Here is a 14,929-nt window from a genome sequence, read left to right on the forward strand (position 1 = left end):
TGAACATAATTATATGGAACATTGTAAAAGGGCTGTATTATTTTGGTGAAACAACAATGAACAATTGGAGATTGCATATTAAGGCTTCATTTGTGTCATTTTCCCAGACCCCTCATGAAATAGTGCAAGAATAAAGCTAAAAAGCATTCCCATTCTCTCTTATCAATTTGCTTACTCAAGAAAACTCTCAATCAAGGATGTAAAATGGGTTGTGACATCTTGTCTGCACAACTTCTATCTTTTATTAGGTCAGACAAGTTCAAAACGGGCATATTCCTTATATTAAGCACGTCAAGTTGGGTCTGGTAGGCCAACGGATCAAACTATTTTTTCCTTGTTAATTTTTGAAAATAATAAAAAATAAGTGATGGTAAAATGTGATAAGTCATTTGGCTTTTTTCATCAATTTTCTTTATTGATCGTTTAAAATTAAGATATGAACAAACTATTGTAAATACACTAAACCTAAATACTTAGGTCAAAACGATCCAATGCAGACTTAGTCCTCATTTGGCCCCCATTAATTTTTATTACATTACATTACGTTTTTCTCTCTCCTATTTTCAACCACACAATCTTTCATAAAATAATATTATACGTAAATCGAAACGGGGGCTTAAACACCTACATTCATGGTTTATAAGTATGTCAAGATTCGTATCTCCCTCAATCCCTAATTTTGATGTCGACTTTCCAAACATCAATTTATATGACCTACAACTAATATTCTCTTGTGTTACAAATTTTCTCCTCCTTTTGTTCAAAATTGAAAAAGGGGCCACAAAGTTGTAACAAAACCACCCTTTTGTTTCTACCGTTTTCCTTCACCGAAAGCTTCGCACATTTCGAAATGATGCATTCTTCTAAAAGTCTTTCTCATGTTATTCGACAGGCTAAGTAAAATTTATACATAGTTTTTAAAATATATTTTTGTTTACTTGTTTATTTTACCAAAAAAGAAAAAAAAAAAAAACTCACCTATTTAGAAATATAAATTTTTGTTAAAGGTAAAATCCGAAGATAAAAATAATATCCATCACGTAGGGGATTTGTGTTACTTATCTTAACGGATTTACCTTCTGATATGAAATTTAATGACTCAATATAGTATCAAATTCGACAAACTTAATCTAAAATAAACGGAAGATAATAAGATTAGCACCACTTGTTCTCATTCATTTTTCAACGAAAAATGAAAAATAAAAAGTTTTTCTTATTTAAATTTTAATTATGACATCCATTACCAACCAAACACGTTGTATTTATAAAGAAAAAAAAATGCACTTTCACATCTTAACGAAAATGAAATAACTAGATAGACGAAATATTTCCTATCTACCGAAAATAGATCCAATAAAACTATAAAAGTAGAATGAGACATGTAGCTCAAACCATTAGGCAGGCAGCTACAAACCATGCTTCTCGCCCACGAAGGGTTCTAAAGGAACGTAATTTTCCTCTGAGGGATAACCTGCTAACTCCCAAATTCCACCCCAATCTTCATCAACGCGACAAAAGAAAAACAGTAAATCTGCTTGGGCCTTTTTGTAGATTTTTCCCAACTATCTTTTCTGCACTCACTCTCTATTAGTGGTCTTTTACCCTACAGGCCACTTATCACCAACTAAACGTACTAACTTACACACCTTCTGAGTGTGACGACTTCAACTAAACCACAGTAAAATCCCTCACAAGATTCACGCATGCACATTATTTTCATTATCCTTTAATATTTCAAAACTTCCTTGTTCTTTGAATGAAACGTTTACAGCTACGTGTAGAGTGCTTGCCCTTTGTTGTTCAAGAAATAAGAGTTCTTGAACTTCCATTTCTCACTTTCCTCATCAGGGTTCAATCTTTCTTTTTTTTTAGCTTTCTATTCACTAACTATTTTAGTGAATTTTGCTGAAGTTTTTTTTCCCCTTGAATATGTAATTTTCCTTGTCTGGGAATTTATAATTTATGGATTCTACATAAAACTTTGGAACTTTTTCACCATTTTAGGTTGAAAGCTGTCAGAAAAGGTACCCTTTTAAATCTTTTTCTATATTCGAAAGTGGGTCTAAATTATGCTAGTTTTATAATTTTTCATTGTAAATTATCTTGAATTTTCAGATCTTATCATGAATAATGTTACATAGATTTCAAATTTTGTAGATTTGATGTTATCATTAAGTTAAAATGTGAAGTTTCAAGAATGAGTAAAAATCTAAAAAAGATTAATTTTTTATGTATTCGCTATTCAGTTCTAAAATGTATATAAATCATAAGCTTGCGGTTTTTCAGCTTCATATTATTTGGAGTTTTTCTATCTTCTTGGATGTGTGGAAAATAATTAATTTTCTTGCTTGATTTGTTATGGAGGATATTTTTAAATAGAAGTGTTGGTGGAGCTATGCATTTTGTTTCCTATCATCGTACTTGTTCCTGTTCTTAGTTATTCCTTTAAATGAATTAAAATTTTAGACACCTTTTATAGTTAAGCCATTTGATTGATTGACGATAAGGAAGTAACGCAGCAAGAAATTGTTATTCTTGTTCCTATCACTCTTGAGGTTGCTTTTAATGATTTGTTGTTGTTTATTATAGCACTTTGATTCACCAGCACTGGAGGAAATAAACAGGAAAAAATTGGGCTCGTGGATGCATAGACAACTAAAGAAATGTTTGTCCGTATTGTCTGAGAATTGGGATTTATCAGAACATTTTCCCCACATCAATAATTTTATGCCTATTATAATCTCAGCTCACTTCTTATACTCATTTTCTCACGATTGCATAGTTAATTGAACATTTAGGTGAATATAAATTTCTCCCACATTTGGAATGGTTTATGTGAAGAAAACATAGGAAGTATCATCATGTGAGAGAAAACAGATACTAATGATCACCATGTTCATTGATTTATTCTGAGAGACCAGAGGTGTAATTTGAGACACAGATTTAGGCACGATATTACCACTGAAACCCTCTTTTTTCTTCTTAGTGGAAACATGCAACAAGTGGATATAGTGAACCACTGTTAATTTGTGTGCCATACTCGTTTTCTAATTGCTTTATGGTTATTATTGCTCTTGAAAGTAGAGATTAGGATTTAATCCACTGCACAATGTAACCAAGGGACAGTGAAGTGTGATCTCATACTAAATGAAAGGGCTTGAAGCCTTGAGCTTGCTTACCATAAATAAAATGCAGGAGGTGACGTTGGTTACTTCTTAATTGAATTCACTTTATAAGTGACATGAAGCCTTCATCTTTCCAGGCAATAAATTATTGTAGCTTGAGATGGTTACTGCAATGCCATGAAAATTTTAAGTTCAAACAGACTATATTAACATTTAGCAATTGTGAATGATTGACAACACACAAACTCGTGGCATTAGTCAGTTGAGATATCTTGTTTGGCACTGCTTGACATTAAAATAAGTGACATAGTTTTTTTTCCTTTTCCTTTGTCATACTTTCTAGTACTGTCCAACCCCCACTTACCAAATAAGCATTAATTGGATTTTTACGTTGCAGATAGGAAGAACTCATCTGGTTTCTTGATCGCTTAAATTCCATCAAGACTGGTAGTTTTGGGTTGTTTCATCTTAGTCCTTGTTTGGCATTTGGATCTGGATGGTGATGAGCATATAACAGAAAATCCTACTTTCCAGGTGGAGAAGTATTTCGGTTTATTCGCAGATTTTTTAAGCTGAGGCAGTTTTAAACCAGAGGATATTAAGATATAAGAACCTGATGGATGTCTACAGCCAGTTTTTCTTTAACTAAAATGAAGAATACACAGGTTGATCTACTACAATTGCAAAGTGCCTTTTGTTCTGTATAAAAGACATTTTCTGTTTATAATCACTCTTTGTTCTGCTCCACATTTTCTTTGAAGCATCACTGTCTTAATCAGCTTGCGACTAAATGAAGAACTTTTTCAGGATCTGCACAATCCATCTGAAATTAATACTGCTAATCAGGTTTCACATGAGACCCAAAATGAACAACCAAAGAATGCTGAAGAGTCTCTGGTGCCAGATTCAGGTTCAGTTTCAGCATCAAGCGTGGATAACAGAAAAGTATCACGAGAGGATATTGAACTTGTAAGGCAATCTCTTTTAATTTTTTCTTATTTTTGGAATTCCATGAAGAATTTTTGGCTGCAATACTCTTATCAAAATGTAATCATAACCTGCTATAGGTCCAGAATTTGATCGAACGGTGCCTACAGTTATACATGAATAGAGATGAGGTGGTAAAGAACCTACTGAGTCGGGCCAGGATAGATCCCGGGTTCACAACATTGGGTAGGTATTCCTCAGGTTATCATAAGAAACTTTCTATGCATTGGCATCTCATTTAGTTGCTCGTTTGATATATGCTGATATAAGGATCAAAGTTTGATGTAATTACAATGCTGAAGCTTCTATAGTCATTATTCTTCCATTTTTCTTTCTTGATACAGTGTGGCAGAAATTAGAAGAGGAAAATCCTGACTTTTTCCGGGGCTACTACACAAGGCTTAAATTGAAGAAACAAATTATCTTATTCAATTACTTGCTTGAGCATCAGTATCGGCTAATGAAGTATCCCGTACCTATGAAGGTTCCTTTGGCTCCTATGCAGAATGGAATTCATCCAGTGCCAGGTGAATCTCCCTTTTTTTTTCTTTTTTTTTTAATTTTAATTTTTTTTCTTTTTTTTTGAGAGAGAGAGAGAGAGTTAAAACACCTACTGGGGCAAAATAAAAGTCATCTTTTAATTCTTCATTGTTAACTTAGGTTCAACGGATGCACTTCTCTGTCTTAATTTGTTCCCTTTCATACTCTTTCCCCCTTAAAAAATTATTATTATATTTGTAGTCTGCTAACAGTATGACGAAAGTCTCATTCCTGATGCCACGATAATCTCAAAAGATAGAGAATTTTCTACTAGAATTGAAAAATTTTCGCTTCTATATTATGCTGTTCTTGTACGGCCAAGTCATTAAGGATTTGGTAGAAAAACATTTTCTATAAGTTTTTTCTTTCTCAGAAAACATTGTAATCATTTAATCACCAGAAAGCTGATCACCCTACTTAAATGGCAAGACAATAGGTCTTCCCATGGTTAGACAAAAAAAGATTCATGGTAATTATTTTAAATCTTTATTTGAATTTTTTAATAAGCTTGTTGCTATTATTGTTCAACTTAAGGTCCTTTACATGATCAGTAATTTGTCATGGGAGGAAGATTTTGCTGTCGAGACCATTGTGTTCATGGCTGGCCTTCTTCTATTGGAACCAACCTTTGTGATTTTGGCAATTATCCGTTCTCTTTGAGTAGGATGTAGACAAGTTGGCCACCGAATGGGTTGAACTAAAGCTATTTATTTGTATATTAAATTGCAATTTCTGTGTTACTTTATCATCATTATTCAATGCTGCTTGTTTGCAGTGCAGTCAACAACTTACCAATGGGATATCCTGTTGTGCACCAGTCTCCAGTGCCAGCTACAGGGCAACCTTTTCTTGATTCTATGGGTTATTCCACAAATGGCTGTCACATAGTAAATGGAGTTCCCACGCCAGGCACAGGCAATTTCCATCCAATGCTGATGAATTCTGGAAATGAGTGAGAACTCTCCTCTGGTAGCATCAGCTCTCTGTGATTTTTCCCTCGTGTCTGACATTTGAAAAGAATTTGAAATATCATGGATGTCTCTTCCTTCATCTAGTTCTCTAAATCTCTTTTATTAATATTCTTATTGAGTCATGTCACTTCATGTCTTTTTATCTTGTTATACCTAACCTTCACGAGAACTATCATGATTGTACCACTCGTCAAGGAAAAAATTGTAAGCTACATCTCTTTCTGAATTGTCATCCTTTATGCCAATTAGTTTGCAAATATGCTGCCAAAGTATCTTTTCCATTCAACATCTGGAACATATTTCTTCGCCTCATCAGTAATTGAGGTGCTAAGTTTTTTCTCCTTCTATTAACCAGGTCTTTGATATGTTGCCAAAGTGATATCAGATATCCTTGCCCAGAACAGTGTCAAAAATATATTATCAATCTCTCTAAAGTTTATTAACGTGCTTTTGAAGCCTGAGTCTTTTTTATTAGTAGTTCATTGTCAGACGGATCAGTACATTTTCTTTTTCTGTTGAAGTTCATTGTAACAGAAAAAATTACTAAATAAAATCGAGTTAGTCATAAATTTCCAGAGATATATGAAATTTCTATGGTGAAACTACTGTAAATTATAGTTCTGGATTTTCTGCTGACAATCATAGTTCTTTTTTATCATCTGAAGTATGGCGATTGACACCAACGGAACTGATGCACCCGCAATGCCACCAAACAATGCAATGCTATCCATGTCAGATATGCCAGTAAGCCCAACATCAGTGGCTTCGAGTGGCCATTTCCCCTTTAATGCATCAGAGATATCAAGCATGGGAATAGAAACATCAACACTTGATATGGCATTTACATCTGATGTAGCTAGTTCAGTAGGACTACAACTTCCGGCAGATAATTGTAACGGGAATTCTAGAGATTCCCTCAGTTCGTGGGCTCAGATATCTTGGAATTTCAGCCTTTCGGACCTAACAGCAGACCTATCAAACTTGGGAGGTAATTCTTCCCACAATCAATCGTTGTTATATACTTTGATATAACAATTAGCAAGAAAATTCTCTTTCCTTCATGCTGCTATTTTTTCTTTTCCTTGAACCCTTTTAATAACTGATGGTGCCTGTTGCTTTGAACATATTTGCAGATCTAGGAGCTCTAGGAAATTGTTCAGGTTCCCCATTTTTCCCTTCGGATTCAGATATTCTTCTTGATTCTCCAGATAAAGAGGATATAGGTATAAAGGGAAACAGCCCTTTCCTTAAATATGATTTATTGAATTGACAAAATTTAGGGAGATAAAAGTGCTAATATGATGCCTCTTTTTTGAGTAGAGTGTAATTTCTTCTATTCAAGTCTTAAGGACTCAAACCTCCTTTGACATAGATGCTACTTTGTAAAGAATTTAGTGGTCATTTTTCATTAGCGAGTTTGAATTAGAAGGCTAATTAATTCCATAAAGCCTTGTTGGCCATGAAATATTAAAGTACTCGACTTTAACATTTGAAGAAGTCAAATTCTTGGATTACCCAAAAGATTGGAAGAGACTATAACCTTGAGGCGAAAGGAGTGTTGAATTGATAAAGGCTTCAATTTCAACAAAACGTATGATATATTCTATAAGTATACTGTATGCCAATCATTAGAGCCAAAAACAGTCGATAAACAAAAATTCAGAGAAGCATGTAATATAGCCAGAGATATTACCGTCACTTCATAAATTGCCAAATCTGATTTTGAGATTTTCTTCGACCACTGGCATTTTGGTTGTATATATAAGACCACTAAGCTTGCTGAGGAGGAGGTTTATTATATAAAAATAGTTCATCCTCAATTGTCTCTCCAAATTCTTGGTATCCCGTTTGAGTCAACAAGTTTTTTATTCTTATAAAACTTTGGCAATATTTAGGTTGTTTAGTAGTTCATTTCTACACATGATTGAAAAGGCACTTCTGTATTTATTTATTTTTTACTTGCCTGGAAATTTACTACTGTTTTTCACACTTGTGCCTGACTTCATTTCAGTGGAGGAGTTCTTCGTTGATTCTGTTCCTGGGCCGTCGTCTCCACCATTGGATGAAAAGAACTCCTAGCTTAAGGTGAGATATCTTCATCTCCATGAATCTAACAATTTAGTCAAGAGAGAAGTCGATGAAGACTAATTTTTAAATAAAAAATGTCTATTGGGCATGTTCAGCCTATATACAGGCAAAATTAGCTTTCATCTCGTATAGGTTCTGTATTAATCGAGAAGTCATGTTATTTTCATTTTTTTGGTAATCCTAATTTATGTTATGAATGCTAAACACGATAATCTCCAAGAGCAAGATGTTATCACGCTCTGTTGTGTTTCTAGTACTACAATGATTTGGACATTAATGGTGTTCATCTATGTAAGAATTCACATAGTTGATCTAAATTTATTAAGAATAATGCTTAGTTTTTCATTGCATGCATTGGGTTTATGAAGCTAAACCTTATAAGTAATTGTGATATGCTAGATGTTGGCATAATATTCCCATTTTGTTGAATTCGAATTCGAATGAAAAATAAATAAAAATTATTGAACAAATTTTACTTTCATTCTAACCATTCTCTCGCGTGTTTATTTTTCATTTCCAAGTTGCTTAACAGAAGATAGTTCGTGTCATTCTTACTTGCCATCTCCAAACGATTCCCAAAATTCCCAAGAAGTTTTGATTTTCAAAACGTGTCCTAATTCATCAATCAAGTGATAGTATTCACTGAAATGGCTGTTAACTTTTTTATGCCATACCTTTTATTTTAGAGTTACTTTTACACAAATCTCCTAGAAACTGGAGGTGCAGAACATTTCAGTGCATTACAGGCTTTGCAGATGATTTAATCATCCATACATAAGCTGTCATTATTTCACCATAAGGTAAGTTAAACATCTCTCTACTCATAATTTTGTTTGGATTATAACATAAATCGAGCCCCCGTGAGAGATACTTAGAACTCCAAGAAAGAAATCCTGCACAAGAAAAACCAGAAGTCAGAATTTTAGTGAGTTGGGGAACGAAGAGAGAATTAAGTCAACTTACTTTGAACAATCATAGTTTTTATCAATTGGAGGCAGATCAACAGACATCCCACATTTCTTAGGAAGACCAGAAACCCGACCAGTATCAACCTTGTTTCCCAGATTAGCTAAGGCCGATTTTATGCAGTTGCAGACGGCTATTTTATCTTGTTTCGATTTTGCTTGTGCAAGGATTCCGTTCAGTCCTGCACAACAAGAACTTGCTGGTTGTGTAGATTGGTCGTCTATGTATGATAGGCACGAGGCCAGTTTTGCAGTGACAGTCGGGCACGAAGGTGTAGCAGCCCTGGCTGGCCTTAACACTAACAGTACGAAGACTGATAGAATTCCGAGTAGACGAGCCATTCTTCTCTTTCAAGAAATTTAGACCAAATATTGGAAGTGTTACTATATTTGCTTGTACAAAGGGAGTATATATAGGCTTGCTATTAGTTGCTTGTTTCATTAAATTTCCCAAGTTTTTGACCTTGCAATTGTCATGAGCCCTATTTTTTTGGGTGGATGCTTCAACCGAAATGTCATGACCATTCGGGGTTTCTTTACCACCTGAAATTGCAAAATGCCACAAAGTTTAATTTGTCATATGGAATTAAGTACACAGTATAGGACTGGATTGAACATATTGTTGAACACAATTGTACAATCAATCGTCTTGGTGTGGTGCATGCACTTATAGCCAGCATAGAAATTCCAAGAACCATGGAGGTGGATTTTATTTATTTCTTATTTTTTTGCTTGTTTGATAAGGTGGAATGTACATAATCCCAGTTTATGTTACTCGATACCTAAAGAACCCATATTCATAGTAGTATTATCAACTTTTAGACATCGAAAGCCTCTGAGGATTTCGATGGTCAACAGGGTGAGTGTGAAATTGCTGAAAATATGTACTAGTTAGTCATTGAACTTGACTTTCAGAAGTTGAGACTGGTATGATAAAGCTGGTTTAGTATCGCAGTGGAATTTAGTTAGAATTTGACTAAAATGAGATATTTTTGTTGTACCTCGAGTAAGTGACGGATCTTTTATGCGCAAAGATGAAACTTTTCATAGTTAGTGAGGTGATAAATTTCTGGATGAACTGTCTTGCTTTTTCGATGCACTCAAGTTATTGGTGATTGTACTTCAAAGTAATTGTCTCATAGATTCTCTCTATCTATTTTTATGAAGAAGAGATCATGTAACTAGGATAATTTTTATTTCTCCAAATGGTATTTTTAACTTGGAACGAGCATGAAGAAATCCATTAACTACCTTTTTTTGTCCAAATAAATTAGTCACGACTTAGGTTCCACCAAGTCTAATTATGGGGTTAAGGATTCTCGTACGATGATATATTTCAACAAAAAAATTTGACGGGAGATACATCTTTTGCCACCAAAATTATTTGACTTGTTTGTAGACTAGTAATTAGTGGCAAAATTTTCGATTCTTATTTGTATTTTAGTCCCTACAAAATGTATATTTGGAGTGAAAAGATAATTGAAAAGAGAGAGAGAGAGAGAGAATGAAGAAATTGTTGACTGTATTTGAGGATTAAAAATTTGAAGACACAAGATTGATAATTGCAAGATTACAATTGAAATTGAAAGTTTAAAGAGAAATTTAAAAACTAATACCAAGTTTCTAAACTTTCTTGAAGATGTTTTATCTCCTGCTAAAACACACTTGAGGAAAACTTGAAGCTTGATCTTCTTTTATATTTGAATCTTCAAACTGTTGATTCCAAAGGCGATGCAAAATTGAAATTAATGATAATTATGAAATATTTAAGATCACACCACGAAAACAAGATTAAAGTAAAATAGAAAAAGAGAAACTAAGTAGAGGAACGATGAAATTTATTAAACCGACAATATAGAGTAAATAATACAAGACAGCAATAATGTTTCATCTAAAACTGATAGATGAATCTCAAATTCATAGACCACGTCCATAAACCTAATGGAGTCCTAAAAGCTAAGAAAATATACTGAATTAGGTTAAACCGCGTAAAAGGAAAAAATCTTGGATGTAATTTGATTTATTTCCAAATTCAAGTTAAACATGATCTTCCAAGATTTCAACCCAATTTTGAGGCATTAAACCTAACAATCTCCACCTTGACTCAAAATTTCAGTGCAATGAACAAAACTATAAAATTTCAAATCCGTCTGCTTTAAAATGAACGACCAATCTCCTCAACACAGTAACCAAAATCTCCATTACCAAACTATCGTCCTCTGCATAGCGTCCACAAGCAACACCCGAACCCAAATCATGGGTTCCCAAAATTTCACCAAGGAATTACTGTTGACCAAACAAGATCGAAGTACACCTTGTAACAGAAAACATACCACATGCTGGATCAAAATGACCCTTGTTAGAACTGTCACCTTCAACGTCCCCTAAAGCATTCCAAACATTATTGACACCACCGTAGCTACGCTCCATGAGTCCAAGCCTAGCAACTGAACACAATGTATTCGTTGAAATTGGTGATAAAGTGAAATTATCAACGCTCTCTCTAGCAGTGTTCTTAACCAGCTCAGAGCTTGCCGCAAGAGGTACTGTACTAAACTGAACTCCCACCACGGTATTGAATTTGTCCAAATGTTTTTTAACTAGTTCTGCATTCTCCTGCAAGATGTACAAATGAGACTTCTTCCGTCCCTCCAGTACAACCCGGACACCCCTTCGAACCTTCAAGACCCCACCTCCACCAGAGAATTTATACCCTTTTGCATCCAGGGTACTCAGCGATATGAGATTCTTTGTCAAGTCTGGAACATTACGAACCCGATCAAGTGTCCTCACTGTCTCATCTTGTAGTCTCAATCTAACTCAACCGATTCCTGCAACCCGACAAGATTGGTTGTTTCCCATGACAATTCCACCTTATTTCACCGTCTCATATGTCTGAAACAAAGCTTTGTTGGGACACATATGATACGAACATGCAGAATCCATAATCCACTCCCCAGGTTTGGATTCTCCATCAGATATAGCCAACATTACATCTCAATCATCCGAAAAATTATCAACAATATTAGTCTCGTTACCTGATTGCCCCGTATGATTTGCATGTAAATCACATTTACCCTGCAACTTGTCGTAATCTTTCTTAATGTGTCCTTTCCTCCTGCAGTAATAACAATGCACATTGTTGTACCTCACCTTCGATCTACCCTCCCCCATCGATCACCATGAGTAATCAGAGCATCTCCACCCCTAGATATAGGATCTCCAACCAACAGTTCCCATCTTCTCCTTTGAGAACAGGGCGACATATACCTCATCAATGGTCAACGTGTCACGACTATACAATATAGGATCATGAAACGACGAAAAAGAACTGGATAACGAATACAACAGGATCAAGGCTAGATCTTTTTCATCATATTTTACCTCCAACGTCTCCAAATCTGCAACAATCTCCTTGAACACAGAAAGATGGTCCTGCAGTGATCCTCCTTCCGCCATGCAATAGGAATATAGCTTCTGTTTTAGAGTCAGTTTGCTCGTTAGACTTTTTGTCATGCACAATTGCTTCAGCTTGAGCCACAAAGCGGTCGCCGTCTTCTTGTTCAAGACATCCTACAGAATATTGTTGAATAAGTGAAGATGAGTCTACGCTAGAGCCTTTCAATCCCTCCGTTGTTTCTCCTCCATAGACAAATTTGCTGGCATCCTTTCAAAACCCAGCAAAGTATCGTCAAAATCCATCTGCATCAACATAGCCCTCACCTTTACTTGCCATAGCGAAAATCTTGTATTGCAATCCAGCAGCGAAATTTCATACTTCAACGAATTCATCCTTGAAAAATCTCAACCAAATCACGAAGAACCTGCAACCTGTGCTCTGATACCACTTGTTGATTCCAAAGATGATGTAAGATTGATATTAATGACAATTATGAAATATTCAAGATCGCACCATGAAAACAAGATTAAAGTAAAGTAGAAAAAGAGAAATTAAGCAGAGAAACATTGAAATTTAGCAATATGCTTCATCTAAAATTGACAGAGGAGTTTCTAATTTATAGGCCTCATCCATAAACCTAATGGAGTCCTAAAAAGTAAGAAAATATACTAGAATTAGGTTAAACCGCGTAAAAGGAAAAAATCTTGGATGTAATTTGATTTCTTTCCAAATTTAAGCCAAATTTGATCTTCCAAGATTTCAACCCAATTTTGAGGCATTAAACCTAACACAGACTTGAAAATTTCTTGAATTGAGTTGAGGAATCTTAAAGGACAATTATTTCAATAATATCTATCCCTGTGAAAACATTTCTCCGTCTGCAATGATTTTGAAATTTTGTGTCTTCCTTCCAGACTTTGAATAATGGGAATATACTTTAATAAAGTCACTTTATTAAAGTTTATTTATTTTTAAAAGTCAGTAGCGTTAGAAAGAATAACTTTTGAGACGGCAAAAACATTTGAAATAGTACATTTCTTGCATTATGAACCCGATACTTTCTCTATTCCTCAAATAAATATAGTCATTTTGAGTGCTTTTGAGTCTCCTGATCAATTAGTTCATCGATATTAAGCCCTAACAATCATCTTCGTTGCTTTGAGCATAATCCGTCTTTGAACCTAATTGAGAAGAGTCATCAATAGATTTTGATTTCTTTAAAGAGGCTTCGGCTAAATTGGCAATTTTTTCTGATATTATTGTCAGTTCTTTCGGAGTCTTGCATTGAATGAGCATGGCGAGGAGCCTTGATTTTTTCTGTAAGAAAATTGGCATATTTTTCTTGATCATTTTTGGAAAGTTTTGGGATGCCGGTATTTCGTTGTTCTTGAATTCATGAGCTAACAGCTTTATGATATTAATTAGTCTCATGAAATTTTTTCTTTCATCTCTAATAAGATTCACACACCCCTAAATTTATTATTTTTCACTATTTTCCCAACGTGTGATCTGAGGTTGAATTTTTCATTACTAACCTTACCCTCTCTAGTTCAGGTTGACATCACTTGTTGCAAGTCAATACATCAATGAACAAGAATTTTCAATTAATTTGATTGCTTAAACCGTCGAGACTCAATTAGGTTAATTATCTTTAATCGAAAGTTAAATTTTCTCAAATAAGTGTTAGGACTTAACAAGGTATTCAGTGCTTCTGCTTTTTTTCATGCACTTGCTTTTTTTTATTTTCAAGAGTTGTTTTTTCTCTCCATTAAGCTTTCTAGATGACCTCTGTAGCAGGCTTTAGGCCGATAACTCCCAAGTCAGATGACTTTAGAGCACCAGATTTTAAGATATCCTTACAAGCTTAATCAGATCCTATTAAAACAGCTTTTTTTTAAATTCGAACGTTTCTCTGCCAGAGCTTTCTTGCTTGAAAGAGTACTTTGGAAAAGAGTTTTTGAAGCAAAAGTAGTTTTCCAGATTGAGACTAAAGGGTCTAAGATTGAAAGGCATGGAATGCTTTTGATGACATATTTTACTTTTCATACAGCCACAATATGCTCGTGACTCCACAGTATAGGATGCCTTTGTAATCTTTTAAAAAGAGGGGAACACAACAGCCTTATATCTTTAAAAATGTCTGACACATAATTGACACGGTCTAAAAATCGTTGTAGACTATATTTATGTAAGATTTATTGGAGAAGTTGTTGATGAAATCAAAACTTCTTTAGATTGGAATAATAGTTCCTAAATGGATGGTATGTCCAAGAAACCTAAATTGTGCTTGACAAAGAACAATTTTTTTAGCAGAGATTGCTAATCCATTTTTTTACTATATGAATGAATGTATTTAAATGCTTGAAATGTTGTTCCATACTTTTTGAATAAATAAGAACATCATCAATATAAACAGTGATAAAATTTAGACGCCCAGTTGTTTTTTCAAAATATTTTGTAGGTATTAATTCTTCTCGGATACAATTTTGATCTGCTCCTGAATCAATAAGGAATCTGGAGATGAATTTGAACTCTCTATCCATTACAATAGTCATATTGTAGTACCATTTTTTAAATTAAATTCGGTTAATAACATAAGGTTTTTAGGTCATTACATGAGAAGTTTCAGATTCTATTAAAATGGTTGTTCTTTGTCAAATATGTATAAGGTTTTTAGGTCATTACATACTCATAGGAACATGAGTTTTGTTATTTGTACCCAGAGTTTGACACTCCAAGTTACCTGATATGAGTGAGGGGGTCGAGCCCCACACATTTATTGGCATGGGGCCCCCAACCTCCCATGTGAGTAGCAAGTAACCCGGAGTGTCAAACTACGGGTGCCTGTAGCCA

The 14,929-nt window shown here is 34.5% G+C and overlaps 2 protein-coding genes across 8 annotated transcripts; one reads left to right on the plus strand and one right to left on the minus strand.

Moving 5' to 3' along the window:
* Nucleotides 1-1,399: 1,399 nt before the first annotated feature.
* Nucleotides 1,400-8,056, plus strand: LOC111410387. Of its 7 annotated transcripts, none has more exons than XM_023040699.1 (10): nt 1,400-1,525; nt 3,523-3,582; nt 3,660-3,790; nt 3,933-4,094; nt 4,193-4,298; nt 4,457-4,639; nt 5,433-5,604; nt 6,289-6,611; nt 6,757-6,846; nt 7,635-8,056. In XM_023040699.1, the coding sequence occupies exons 3-10, from the start codon at nt 3,746-3,748 to the stop codon at nt 7,700-7,702; spliced, it is 1,149 nt and encodes a 382-aa protein (XP_022896467.1). In that variant the 5' UTR covers nt 1,400-1,525; nt 3,523-3,582; nt 3,660-3,745; the 3' UTR covers nt 7,703-8,056. The 7 variants fall into 7 exon arrangements, with proteins under 7 accessions (XP_022896467.1, XP_022896464.1, XP_022896466.1 ...); XM_023040696.1 differs by lacking the exon at nt 1,400-1,525 and adding an exon at nt 1,539-2,024; XM_023040698.1 differs by lacking the exon at nt 1,400-1,525 and adding an exon at nt 1,539-2,024 and having other exon boundaries at nt 3,523-3,572.
* Nucleotides 8,057-8,352: 296 nt separating this feature from the next.
* Nucleotides 8,353-9,709, minus strand: LOC111410388 (non-specific lipid-transfer protein A-like). The gene is made up of 2 exons (XM_023040701.1): nt 8,675-9,709; nt 8,353-8,604 (listed from the first exon to the last, which is right to left on the minus strand). The coding sequence occupies exons 1-2, from the start codon at nt 9,016-9,018 to the stop codon at nt 8,583-8,585; spliced, it is 366 nt and encodes a 121-aa protein (XP_022896469.1). The 5' UTR covers nt 9,019-9,709; the 3' UTR covers nt 8,353-8,582.
* Nucleotides 9,710-14,929: the final 5,220 nt, after the last annotated feature.

The sequence above is a fragment of the Olea europaea genome, chromosome 15, assembly GCF_002742605.1.
Source record: "Olea europaea var. sylvestris chromosome 15, O_europaea_v1, whole genome shotgun sequence".
NCBI lineage: Eukaryota > Viridiplantae > Streptophyta > Magnoliopsida > Lamiales > Oleaceae > Olea > Olea europaea.

Coding starts and splice junctions, on each gene's coding strand:
- LOC111410387 (XM_023040699.1), top strand. CDS start 3,746: ATGTCTACAGCCAGTTTTTCTTTAACTAAAATGAAGAATACACAG. Junction 3,791..3,932: donor CTAAAATGAAGAATACACAG/GTTGATCTACTA, acceptor GAACTTTTTCAG/GATCTGCACAATCCATCTGA. Junction 4,095..4,192: donor CACGAGAGGATATTGAACTT/GTAAGGCAATCT, acceptor AACCTGCTATAG/GTCCAGAATTTGATCGAACG.
- LOC111410388 (XM_023040701.1), bottom strand. CDS start 9,018: ATGGCTCGTCTACTCGGAATTCTATCAGTCTTCGTACTGTTAGTGTTA. Junction 8,605..8,674: donor AAAAACTATGATTGTTCAAA/GTAAGTTGACTT, acceptor TTTCTTGTGCAG/GATTTCTTTCTTGGAGTTCT.